General features: G+C 37.9%; 1 protein-coding gene across 1 annotated transcript in view; it reads right to left on the minus strand.

The window, feature by feature from the left end:
* Positions 1-14,017, minus strand: part of UVRAG (UV radiation resistance associated) — a 324,547-nt gene that overhangs the window by 232,644 nt on the left and 77,886 nt on the right. The window contains exon 6 of the mRNA XM_065881900.1: positions 7,500-7,582. Within this exon, the coding sequence (XP_065737972.1) occupies positions 7,500-7,582 (83 nt within the window). The remainder of the gene's footprint in view (positions 1-7,499; positions 7,583-14,017) is intronic.

Genomic DNA, 14,017 nt, shown 5'->3' on the forward strand with positions numbered 1-14,017 from the left:
GTCTCTACCAAGAATAGAAACACACATGAGTCTTAGTACATAAATTTTGTGACATCTTTTGCTTACGGCTGGGTTCTTAATTATATTCTCTATACTTGCAGTTACCTCTTAGGGAGAGATCATTAGCAGGGGAGTGGGGGGAAAACCCTCCCTGCAAACCAAAAGTTGGTTATCACGTTCAGAATTTAAAGATTATAAACAGTTATGCCCTTTCACATGTCATCCTCTCTGTTTTCTAAACATTACTGCAAGAACAATTTATTTGATATGAGCCTCTCCCTTTTATAACTGGAATTTTTAGGAGCAAGTATTTTCTGTCAAAGTGGGGGGTGGGGACAGGGCAACAATCTGCCTCCAGACAGCCAGAGAAAGATCCTCCAGAAAAAAATCTATATAAGGAATAAGATTATAAGCCACAAAATCCTGAAATCCCACCAGACATTATATGGAGGGCAGTGGCAGAAAGAAAAGAGGCAGCTGAAGGTCTACAGATCTGATTATATTTTCAACATTTTTTCCATAATGGTCGAGAAATTTTTTACAACTCTCATTTTACCAGGTGCAAACCAGAAATAGGAAAAATAAAACCCAGTTCTCTGTAAACTTGAAGAATAGCTTGATTTGATCAATCAAAACAGCATTTATTACCTTCTTAATGTATTTGATATGCAGCATCACAGGACTAATACAAAGATCAGTAAAAAGAGGATTCTTGCCTAACGGAGCTCTCAGTTTGGGGGTGCTGAGCGGAGAGCGAATCAGACAATGAAGAACTAATTACAACACCATTACGTGCTCGGTAAATGCTAGCTACTAACTGCACAGGCAGTGGCAGGAGTTACTTGAAATAAGAACACTAGTCCCTACACTGTTTAGAGCTAGTGTTTAGAGTGAATAGCAAATTAAGAAGTATGGACTTTATCCTGTATGTGATGGCTCAAAGATTTATAAGCCCAATGAGTGACAAAACTGATGTATCTTTGGTCACTCTGGCAGCAATGTGGCAGATGAATTGTACTAAAGCAGTGTGAAAAATAATAAAGTAGTAAAACATACTGGTTAAGAACATGGGCTCAGGAGCTAAACTGGGTTTAAATACAGGCTAACATGAACTAGCTATACGACCTTGGATAAGCTACTCAACTGCTTTGTGCCCTTATTTCCTCATCTGTAAATATGAATCAACAGTTCTTACCACATGGGGTGTTGTAAGAATTAAAAGAATCAATTCATGTAAAGCACTTAGAATACTTCCTGGCACAAAGGAAGTGCTCAATAAATAATACCTATTAACTGCATGAAAGAAAAACTGGAAGTAGGAAGACTAGCTAGGAGGTCAGGAAAAGTCCAGGAAAACAGAGGTGAGAACCAAGAAGGCTATGCTCACTAGCTGCCTGAGATGATGATACTACTAGAGAAACCAGGGAAAAGAAAAGAGGAGGATTAAGCCAATGTATGTAGCTCCAGACATGTTAGGGTTGAGGTTCCCACAGAACATGCAAGTATAAATGTCTAATGGTCATTGGAAACGACAGATCAGAACTCCAAAAGAGAAGTAGGAACTAGAGACATAGATTTGAGAGTTATTAATATGTGGACATGGTGGTTATGAAAGACAGTCCTAGGGAGAAAGAGTAATGCAGGATCCACAGGACCTAGGGCTCTAGGATCACAACAGAATCCACAGTAACTCCAACATTAAGTGAGAATTGTCAGTAATATAGAGAGGAGAAAATATAGCTATATGAAATAATCCCTTCCTTCAAGCAGTTTTCAATGCCATCAGGGAAGACAAGACATGCACATGTTAAACAATTTTTATCATGATTGTTAAAGGATTAACAAAAGTAATTCTAAAAAACAGAGGTATCGGTATTAGACTGACAAGACGGAAAGGGAAATTATGCTTAAAATTGTAAAACCTAGTGGTAATATAAAAAAGGAGCACGTGCATAGAGAAAAAAGCTAATTCCAAGATGGAAGAAGTAACGGGGAAAATGAAAACTATTATTTATTGAATGTCTACTATGTGTCAGTAACTGTCCTACAATCTTTCAATTACTTTACCTCATTAATTCTCAGAGTAATTCCTATGAGACAAATATTACCCCCATTTTACAAGAGCAGTTTGAGGCATACCAAAGTTAAGTAACTTGCCCATAGTTTTGCATCCAGTGACGGGCATACGGCAGTTTAGGACTGGAACCTGGATGGAGGGCCAAAGCCCATGGTTTCTCCACCATATTTCCACTTATTAAACTGGCAAAAGTAGGACATGTCAAAAAAGAGGGAAAAATAAATAAATAAATAAAAAGTATACTCAGGGGCTTCCCTGGTGGCGCAGTGGTTGAAAATCTGCCTGCTAATGCAGGGGACACGGGTTCGAGCCCCGGTCTGGGAAGATCTCATATGCCGCAGAGCAACTAGGCCCGTGAGCCACAACTACTGAGCCTGCGCATCTGGAGCCTGTGCTCCGCAACAACAGAGGCCGCGACAGTGAGAGGCCCGTGCACCACGATGAAGAGTGGCCCCCGCTTGCCACAACTAGAGAAAGCCCTTGCACAGAAATGAAGACCCAACACAGCAAAAATAAATTAATTAATTAATAAACTCCTACCCCCAACATCTAAAAAAAAAATTAAATTAAAATTAAAAAAAAAAAAAGTATACCCAGGGACTTCCCTGGTGGCACAGTGGTTGAGAGTCCACCTGCCGATGCAGGGGACGCGGGCTCGTGCCCCAGTCCGGGAAGATCCCACATGCCGCAGAGCGGCTGGGCCCGTGAGCCATGGCCTCTGGGCCTGCGCGTCCAGAGCCTGTGTTCCGCAACAGGAGAGGCCACAACAGTGAGAGGCCCGCGTACCGCAAAAAAAAAAAAAAAAAAAAAAAAAGTATACTCAAAGAAAACAGAATTAGTCTCACTTATTTCACTACCATAGAGCTACCTTTTTGAGAAAGTATAAAAGGAAAAAAAAAACAAAAACAAAACAACAACAAAAAATTTTTAAAAACTAAACATAATCTTTCAATTCCAGAGGACAGGTAGGATTTACAGGTATCTTCTTGCTTCCAGTCTCGTCCCTCAGGTCTCTTCCACACTGTCACCATGGATAGAATTCAAAATCACACACCTGAGCCTGTCACTCCTCCTCTCTTTATAATCTTTCAACAACTCCCTCTCACGAACACAATTAAAAAAAAAAACAGACCCCAAAAAGAGAAACCTGTTTAGAAAGTCTAGAAACTCCTTAACCTAGAAAGAATAACAATAAAGAGAAGAAAAGCTAACTTCTAAATTAAAGGCTCACTTATGATTCATAACCCTACATTTCTCATTTCAAAACTGTAAAATAAATGAAATTTCAAATGCCAGTTAAACAGCAACATTGACACCTTGTGGTGAACATCCTAAAGTATCAAATGTGACAATGAGTGAAGTGTCTCCTAAGTAAATGTCCGCTTACATGAAAAATAATGCTTAATCCAGAGATTTACAAGGGTTAAGAAGCAAAAATTCAGTTACCATCACACATACCGAATGTAAACTTTGAAAGAGCTGCTCTTACTTTGGCAACATTGGAATTAATCTAAATTCCTAACTATTGGCAAAAGAATTAAACCTCAGTCATTGTTTTCCTACAAAATGGTACAATGCATCCATCTGAAGGGGCTATAATGCCAGGGTCTTAGGTGCTCCAAAAACAGCCTTTACTTAGTCAAAATTTCCTATTTTTTGAGTGACATTTACACATAAAAGGTTGAGGGTAGAGATGCATACTAGTGGCACGAAAACACAGGAAGAGTTATTAACAGGAGACCTGGGTTCTAATCCTGCCTCCAAACAGCACTGAGAATTTTGTGGAGTAAGTAATATTAAAGAATTCAGACTCTGTGTTTTCACATAAAATTACAGATCAAGAAGTAACAATTCAGGACTTCCCTGGTGGTGCAGTGGTTAAGAATCTGCCTGCCAATGCAGGAGACACGGGTTCGAGCCCTGGTCCGGAAGATCCCACATGCCGCAGAGCAACTAAGCCCATGTGCCACAACTACTGAGCCTGCGCTCTAGAGCCCGCAAGCTACAACTACTGAGCCCGTGTGCTACAACTACTGAAGCCCGTGCACCTACAGACCGTGCTCCACAACAAGAGAAGCCACCACAATGAGAAGCCCACACACCACAACAAAGAGTAGCCCCCGCTCGCCGCAACTAGAGAAAGCCCACGCGCAGCACTGAAGACACAACAAGGGAAGAAGAGAGGGAGGGAGGGAGGGAGGGAGGAGTAACAATTTAAAAAAAAACAAGAGGACTTCCCTGTTGGCACAATGGTTAAGAATCCGTCTGCCAGGCTTCCCTGGTGGCGCAGTGGTTGAGAGTCCGCCTGCCGATGCAGGGGACGCAGGTTCGTGCCCCGGTCCGGGAAGATCCCACATGCCGCGGAGCTGCTGGGCCCGTGAGCCATGGCCACTGAGCCTGCCCATCTGGAGCCTGTGCTCCGCAATGGGAGAGAGGCCACAGCAGTAAGAGGCCCACGTACCGAAAAAAAAAAAGAATCCACCTGCCAATGCAGGGGACATGGGTTCGAGCCCTAGTCCGGAAAGATCCCACATGCCGCAGAGCAACTAAGCCCATGTGCCACAACTACTGAGCCTGCGCTCTACAGCCCACAAGCCACAACTACTTAAGCCCGCGCACCTAGAGCCTGTGCTCCTCAACAAGATAAGCTACCGCAATGAGAAGCCCACGCACCACAACAAAGAGTAGCCCCCGCCTGCCGCAACTAGAGAAAGCTTGCACGCAGCAACGAAGACCCAACACAGACAAAAAAGTATATATAAATCAATAAATTTATGAAAAAATAAAATAAATTAAATTAAAAAAACAAGAAATCATCAGGAAAGGAAAAGGTATATTTTTAAAAATTACCGCATCCAGGAACAATGTTGCCTGAGTTAAGGACGGGAAACTATAAACAAAATTGATCGGCACAAAATTAAGTTTCTCGGCAATCACTTTATATATATCATGGCAAAAACTGTGGGAAAAGAAAAACTTTTGCTTGAGCAGATACATGACGGTTACTCTGAACTGCCTGAATCACCAGAGAAAGTTCCATTTTACTCATTAACTTTGACAAGTACAATTTAAAGTTTCTAGCTCCAGAGTAACTCTCTGAGTTCAGGTAATTTACTTGAAAAATAGACACTTGGTCTGGTTCAGAAAAAGTATATCTGTGTTACCAGCTATAAATGATTTACACGATAGTGATGAGCAGGCCACTGTTAATAAGGCATTTCAAATGGCTGACACACCTGAGGAATCTAGAAGGCACGCTAGAAGTGAAACCCCCAAGAGACATTTCATTGCAAAACCAGTGTTAAATAATTAAGCCACTACCAAACTAACTTAATGATTTTGCATTTATGGAGGGTTCCACGATTTTCAGAAATTTTCTCCATCATTATGCTATGTGCCCCTAACAACCACCAGTCTAGGAAGGTAAGTGAGAGTGTGAAAAGGGTTTGCAAAATTTGCTTGCCAGTAAACCTTCATACCAATCTCCAATCTGGCTCTACTTGCTATGCACCCCCTAAGATAAGTAAATCATTTAATGCTCCTTGGCCTCAGCTTCTACATGGAAGACAAAAGCTGATCCCTGATTTGTGAACACAAAAAACTTCTAGGAGAATAAGATAACTGATGTGAAAATGCTTATAAATTAAACAAATATGAAACATCACTGCTTCCACATTTTGGAACAATTAGAGAGGTTAAATGAATTAGGATAAATCAAGGATAATTAAAGTCAGAGTCAGGTCAATCAAAGCATTCTCCATTATATCAAGTTGATTCCCAAAATCCTACAGTCTTTGTTCAGCTCCTATTCTCCTGTATCACTACAGTACAGAGCCTTCAATACTCCTTAAATCTCTAATCTCTCAGATTCTATGATGGTACCTTTCCTAACTCCTCCTTTTCTCACTGACTCTGTATTCCCTTTTCTTTTTTTTCTTTTTTTTTTTTTTTTTTTGCAGTACACGGGCCTCTCACTGTTGTGGCCTCTCCTGTTGCGGAGCACAGGCTCCAGATGCGCAGGCTCAGCGGCCATGGCTCACGGGCCCAGCCGCTCCGCGGCATGTGGGATCTTCCCAGACTGGGGCACGAACCCGTGTCCCCTGCATCGGCAGGCAGACTCTCAACCACTGCGCCACCAGGGAAGCCCCCCTTTTCTTTTAATTCCACTGATTTCTGTAATGAGATCACACAATCTCATACTTGGAAAATATCTTTAAAAATTATATTATCTATACTCTCATTTTACTGAGCAAAACAGGCCAAGAAATATTAGTCTCTTCCTCACATTTCAAACTATTTCTGTACATTCCTCTTTTCAATACTTAAAACTCAATGTAGTCCCAAACTGAATAGGCTCAAAAATAAGAGTTATAAAATAGACACCTCCTGCTTTCTATCTCCACCATCCAATTACTAAATTCTGTCCATTCTGGCACATATCCTAAGAAGTCAAAGTGAAAGTACCTCTCAGGTAAGAGTCAAAAGTCATCAAATGTGTGTGGTTACTTTAGTTGAAATCATTGTCTCTTTAGAGCATTTTACATAGTCCATGTCAGCAAACTCTCTACCATTATGTACAGTAAGATTCAAGATTTGCAAAGGAAAAGCCCATTTCATAATGTTTAAAAAATAAACAATCATCCAGTTGAATAAGAGTCCAATCATCCTTCTGGGCTCTTCCTCTAGTAGATATATAGAGAATGTCTAACGGTCTCGAATTTATGATGTGTTATGTAAACACTAGGAAATACTGCCAAAATCGAATTTCAATGAATCATCTGTCTGAGTAGGGTGAACACAGGTTGAGTGTCACTCTTAACTTTATTTTAAATTGCATTTATTTTGGTAGCCTGCCTCCTGGGGAAACGTCCTTGATGATCTACCACATTGAAAATTAAAACCAAATTTTAAAATCTTTCCAAATTAAGCCCAGACATGAAAATACAGAGCTGAGGCAGTTAATCCTCTAAGCACATGAGATTCATGCAGAGCTCCTTTGCCTTGCCAAATATGATTCTTTTAAGATGAACAGCAGATCAAAACTCTAAGCTATGTCTGGGGCTATTGAAGGGGTTTTCTAGTAATGCCACAGTTGTTAAAGTTTTGATAAGTCTAAATTTTGTACCTCTGGTTGCTGCTCTTTATTGTGCAGAAGACCGGAAACAGCTCATGTCCCTGTTTTAAGATCACTGGCTTCCAATCACTCTCTCCCACTGTCCAGAGGAAAAAAATGGCTTTCCAAAGGCTTTGTAAAAGAGATAAATCACTGTAGCTACAAAATTTATGAAGCTCTCACTAAAAAATGCTAAGTCTGAGTAACAGCTTCTAAAGATTCCATACATTTCCTCACATCGAAATGTCACAAACTCAGAATGAGGAAGATTCTTGACAAAATGCAAGAGGACTCTAAGAAGTTTCTTACCGCAGCAAAGAGAAGACATCATAAGAATTGCGAACACAGTTCTGATCCACCTGAAGAATACTCTTCTGAGCATCTGAATAACCCTAAAAGACATTAATTAACAAATTAATCAAAGTAAAACAAAATATGTGTCCAAATTAATCGTGATGTTTGTATTTTTAAAATTATGATTCAATAACAACTCAGTAAATTCGAATCATTAAGAAATTAGAAAAAAAGTTAAGAAACACTTTCATATAATTGAAGTTTAACCTTATAGGCAAGTGAATTTAAAATAAATTTCTTCTAACATTTTCCCACAGAAACAATGTTTCACACTATAACTTTTGGTGAACTTCCCAGGGAAACCCCAGAAGTCTTTTTAACATATTATGTGGCTGAAGAAGACTATTAACAATAATATTTCAAGTACGCCTAGCCATCATATGTAATGTTTTTATGGAGGAAAAGGCATTCCAAGTTTTAATTAGGAATACCAGAAACAAGTATTTCCACTCAGTGGTGTAAAGGTGGTGGCAGCAAGGATGGTTTCTAGAGAGAACACAGCACAATTCCATAGGAAGAACAGAACAGCTAACTGGCATTTCAGAAAGGCAAAGTAAATAGTAGTTAAGAAAAAAGGACTCTGGACCCAGACCACCTGGATTACAGCTTAAGCCCTTAATACATCAGCTCTGTAATCTGGAACAAGGCACCTAACTTCTTTTAGTTTAACTTTGGTTTCTTCATCTATAACATGGAGATGGTAATATTATCTACCTCACAAATTGTTGTGGGAATTAAAAGAGCTGATATTTGTAAAGTCAAAGGTATGTGATAATCACTGTATAAATGTTTGCTATAACGCTAGTATAAGCATTTTCTAAAAGTTACATTGCACACATTAAAAGGTTATTAGGAGACTATTATAAACAACTTTGTGCCAACAAATTTAACAACTTAGATGAATCTTTGAAAAAATACAACATGACAAAACTGATTAACAATAAAACAACAATATCTATGACCCAGCAATCCCACTACTGGGCCTATACCCTGAGAAAACCATAGTTCAAAAAGACTCATGTACCAAAATGTTCATTGCAGCTCTATTTACAATAGCCAGGAGATGGAAACAACCTAAGTGTCCATCATCAGATGAATGGATAAAGAAAATGTGACACACATATACAATGGAATATTACTCAGCCATAAAAAGAAATGAAATTGAGTTATTTGTAGTGAGGTGGATGGACCTAGAGTCTGTCATACAGAGTGAAGTAAGTCAGAAAGAGAAAGACAAATACCGTATGCTAACACATATATATGGAATCTAAGAAAAAAATGTCATGAAGAACCTAGGGGCAAGACAGGAATAAAGACACAGACCTACTAGAGAATGGGCTTGAGGATATGGGGATGGGAAGGGTAAGCTGTGACAAAGTGAGAGAGTGGCATGGACATATATACACTACCAAACGTAAAATAGATAGCTAGTGGGAAGCAGCTGCATAGCACAGGGAAATCAGCTGGGTGCTTTGTGACCACCTAGAGGGGTGGGATAGGAAGGGTGGGAGGGAGGGAGATGCAAGAGGGAAGAGATAGGGGAACATATGTATAACTGATTCACTTTGTTATAAAGCAGATACTAACACACCATTGTAAAGCAATTCTACTCCGATAAAGATGTAAAAAAAAAAAAACAACAATATCTGAATAACTATTTTTTAAGTGAATAAGTAACTGAAAATCTTTCCACAAAAAAAAGTCTAGGTCCAGATGGGTTCACTGAATTATATCAAACATTTAGGAAATATCATCAATTTAACACAAACTCCTTCATAAAGCAGAGGGTAAGGGAACAATTTCCAATTCATAAGACCAGCATTACTGATACCAAAACTTATCTCACACACATACACACACACAAACACAATTATAGACCAATATCCCTCACGAATATAGACACAAAAATCCTTAGGAAAATATTAGCAAGTAGGACCAGCAATGCGTTATAAGGACAAAATAGTAATGCATCATTATTGACTGAATTTATTCTAAGAATGTAAGGTGGGTTTAGCATTTAATATCAACCAATTAGCAAATAAATGAAGCAATCATTATAAGCCTATCTTGATGGGCACACAATTATAAAGATGTAACTTGTGATGACAACAACATAAAAATGGGGGAACATAGCTATACGGAAGAAAAGTTTTGTATAATATTAAAACTAAGTTGGTATTAATTTGAACTAGACTGTTATAAATTAAGATGTTAATTGTAATTCTTGGGGCAACCACTAAGAAAATAACTAAAAGATATATAGTAAAAGAAATGAGAAAGGAATCAAAATGTGAGAAATAACTAACACAAAAGAAGGTAGTAACAGAGGAATTGAGGAACAAAAAAGATGTAAGAAAACAAATCGAAAAGTGGCAGAAGTCCTTCCGTCTGTAATTACATTAAGTATAAATGAATTAAACACTACAATTAAAAGGCAGAGATTGGAAGAATAGATTTTCTTTTTAACGACCCACTATATACTGTCTACAAGAGACAAATAGGTTGAAAATGGAAGGACAGAAACACAAATAGGTTGAAATACAATAGGTTGAAACACAATAGGTTGAAAATGTAAGGACAGAAAAATATTCCATGTAAGCAGTAACCAAAAGAAAGCTGGAATGGGTATACTAATATCAGACAAATAGACATTAAGACAAAAAAACACAAATAGGTTGAAAATGGAAGGACAGAAAGATATTCCATGTAAGCAGTAACCAAAAGAACGCTGGAATGGGTATACTAATATCAGACAAATAGACGTTAAGACAAAAAAAATTGTTAGAAGAGACAAAAAGGGATATTATATAACATTTAAAAGCTCAAGAAGATATAAATGGTTATAAACATATATGTACCTAGCAACATATAACAAAACATATGAAGCCAAAACTGCAAAAACTAAAATGGGAAATAGCTGAAGTCAACATCCCACTTTTAACAATGTGTAGCACAACCATAAGAAAGATAAACAATGAAACAGAAGACATGAAAAGTACTATAAATCAACTAGACCTAACAGACGTATACAGAATGCTCCACCCAACAACAACCATATACATATTCTTCTCAAGTGCACATGGAACATTCTCCAGGATAGACCATATGTTCAGCCACAAAACAAATCTCAATACATTTCTAAAAGCTGAAATCATACAAAGTATCTTTTCTGATCACAATGGAATGAAACTAAAAATCAGTAACAGAAGGAAACTTGGAAAATTCACAAACTACAAAGTAAATAACATACTCTTAAACAACCAGTGGGTCAAAGAACAAATCATAAGGTAAATTATTAAATACTCTGAGTAGAATAAAAATGAAAGTACAACATATCAAAACATATGGGATACAGTGAAAAAGTGCTCAGAGGGAAAAGTACAGCTGTAAACATTTACATTTAAAAAAAGAAAGAGTTCAAATCAATTAATCTAATCTTCCACCTTAAGGAAACAGAAAATGAAGAACTAAACCCAAAGCAAGAAGGAAGTAAATAATAAAGATTAGGGCAGAGATCCATGAAATAGAGAATATAGAACAATACAGAAAAATCAAAAAAAACAAGTCAGTCCTTTGAAAAGAGCAATAAAACTGAAAAACATTAAGCTAGAGTGAACAAGACAAAAAAAGAGAATACTCAAATCACTAAAATCAGGAATGAAAGTGAGAACATTATCACCTATCTTATAGAAATAAGAAGTATTATAGAAGAATACTATGAACAATTGTATGCAAACAAATCAGATAACCTTGATAAAATGGAAATTCCTAGGAACGCAGAAACTCCAAAAAATGACTCAAGAAGAAACAGAAAGTCTGAACAGATCTACAAGTTGTAAAAGAGTTTAGCTAAGCTACTCCATGGTACTGCTGCCCTGGCCTCCATTTTGTTTGGCCAAGCAGCCTGCAGGGACCTTAAACTAACACTAGACCCCCTTTCAGGGAAGTGCATGCCCTAGATAGCAGGACGCAGAGTCACAAGCAAATGTAGCTCTGTTATGATTGTGATCAACAGTCTCCCCTGCTTCCCAGCACCTGCATGCTTTATACGCCCCTTAGATAAAAATCCCCATGTGCCCCTTAGATAAAAATCCCCATGGAGTGCATACCCTAGATAGCAGGATGCAGAGTCACAAGCAAATGTAGCTTCTGCAATGACTATGATCAACAGTCTCCCCTGCTTCCCAGCACCTGTATGCTTTACACACCCCATAAATAAAAATCTCCATGGAACTTACCAAAACCCTGCTCTTTTGGCTTGAACTGACCGATCCAGCCCTAGCCCAGGAACCCCAAAGCACTCTACCCACAGACTCTAAATAAAGACATGTGTCCCAGGTCCTGCATCTCTCTGTCTGCACTTGGCCTTGAGCTCCCCATATATAACTTTACAGTCAGTTCTCTGTATCCATGGTTCTGGTATGCATGATTCTGCGTCCATGAATTCAACCAACTGTGGATTGTGTAGTGCTGTAGTTTGTATTTATTGAAAAAAAAATCCACATATAAGTAGACCTGCCCAGTTCAAACACATGTTCTCCAAAGGTCAACTGTACTAGCAAAGCTAATCCAGCAGCATACTAAAAGGCTTACACAATCTGGTCCAGCAATTCTACTTCTGGCTATATACCCAAAAGAACTGAAATCAAAGACTCAAAAGAGATATTTGTACATCCACATTCATAGCAGCATTATTCACAGTAGTTGAGGGTTAGAAGCAACCTGAGTATTCATCAACAGATGAACAGAAAAACAAAATGTTGTATCTTCATACAATGGAATATAGTTAGCCTTAAAAAGGAAAGAATTCTGCTATAACATGCATGACCCTTGAGGACATTATGTTAAGTAAAATAAGCCAGTGACAAAAGGACAAATATTGTAAAATTCCACTTACATAAGGTACCAAGAGTAGTCAAATTCATAGAAACAGAAAGTAAAAGGGTGAGTGCCAGGGGCTTGGGGAAGGAGGAGATGGGGAGTTACTGCTTAATAGGTAGAGAGTTTCAGTTTTATAAGATGAAAAGAGTTCTGGAGATGGATAGTGATGACAGTTGCACAACAAGGTGCATGTCCTTAATGCCACCACACTGTACACTTAAAATGGTTAAGATGGTGAATTTTATATTATGTATATCTTACCACAATTAAAAATAAGTTTTTAGAAAAGAGTTATACACCAGGAACAAGTGGGACTTACCCAAGGTACGTGAGGGTGGTCTGATAAATGAAAATCCACACAACATACCAAGTTGGAGGACTCATATTTCCCAATTCAATACTTACCACAAAGCAGCAGTAATCAAAACAGTGTGGTATTGGCATAAGTACAGACATATAGATCAATGGAATAGAACCGAGAATACTAAATAAACTCATATGTCTATGGTCAACTGATTTTAGACAAAGGTGCCAGGACTGAGAAAGAATAGTCTTTTCAACAAACGATGCTGAAACAAGTGGATGGCCACATGCAAAGAATAAAGTTGGACCCATCCCTAACACCATATACAAAAATTACAATTAGGATCAAAGACCTAATTGTGAGAGCTAAAACCATTAGAAGAAAGCACAAGGGTACATCTGTATAACCTTCAATTTGCCAATGGTTCTTAGATATGATGCCACAAGTATGAGCAACAAAAGAAATAATATAAACTGGACTTCATCAAAATTAAACTTTTGTGTATCAAAGGACACTATAAAGAAAGTGAAAAACCAACCCACAAAATGGGAGAAAATATATGCAAATCATGTATCTGATAAAGGTCTAATATTCAGAATATATAAAGAACTCTGACAACCCAACAACAAAAAAGACAAACAACCCAATTAAAAACTGGGCAGAGGATTTAAAGAGACACTTCTCCAAAAAAGATATACAAATAGCCAATAAGCACATGAAAAGATGCTCAACATCATTAGTCATTGGGGAAATACAAATCAAAATCACAATGAGATACCACTTCATACTCACTAGGAAAAGTAAAAAAATAAAGAAACAAAATTAAAAGAAAGCAAAACAAAAAAACAGCACATAATTGTTGGTTAAGGATGTGGAGAAATTAAGAACCCTAGTATATTGCTGTCGGGAACATAAAGTGGTCAGCAGCTATGGGAAAAAGTTTGGCAATTCCTCAAAAAGTTAAACATAGAATTACTACATCATCTAGCAATTCCACTCCAAGGCACATAACCAAAAGAACTGAAAACAAATATTTGTACATAAATGTTCGTAGCAGCACTATTCACAATAGCCAAAAGGTAGAAACAATTCAAACATCAATCAGTGGATGAATGGATAAACAAAATGTGGTATAGAGTATTCATACAATGCAATATCATTCAGCCATAAAAAGGAAAGAAGTATTGATACATGCTACATATGGATGCACCTCAGAAACTCAAGCTAAGTGAAAGCAGCCAGACATAAAAGATTACATATTGTGTGCTTCCATTTATGTAAAATACTC

Source organism: Phocoena phocoena, chromosome 8 (assembly GCF_963924675.1).
Source record: "Phocoena phocoena chromosome 8, mPhoPho1.1, whole genome shotgun sequence".
Lineage (NCBI taxonomy): Eukaryota > Metazoa > Chordata > Mammalia > Artiodactyla > Phocoenidae > Phocoena > Phocoena phocoena.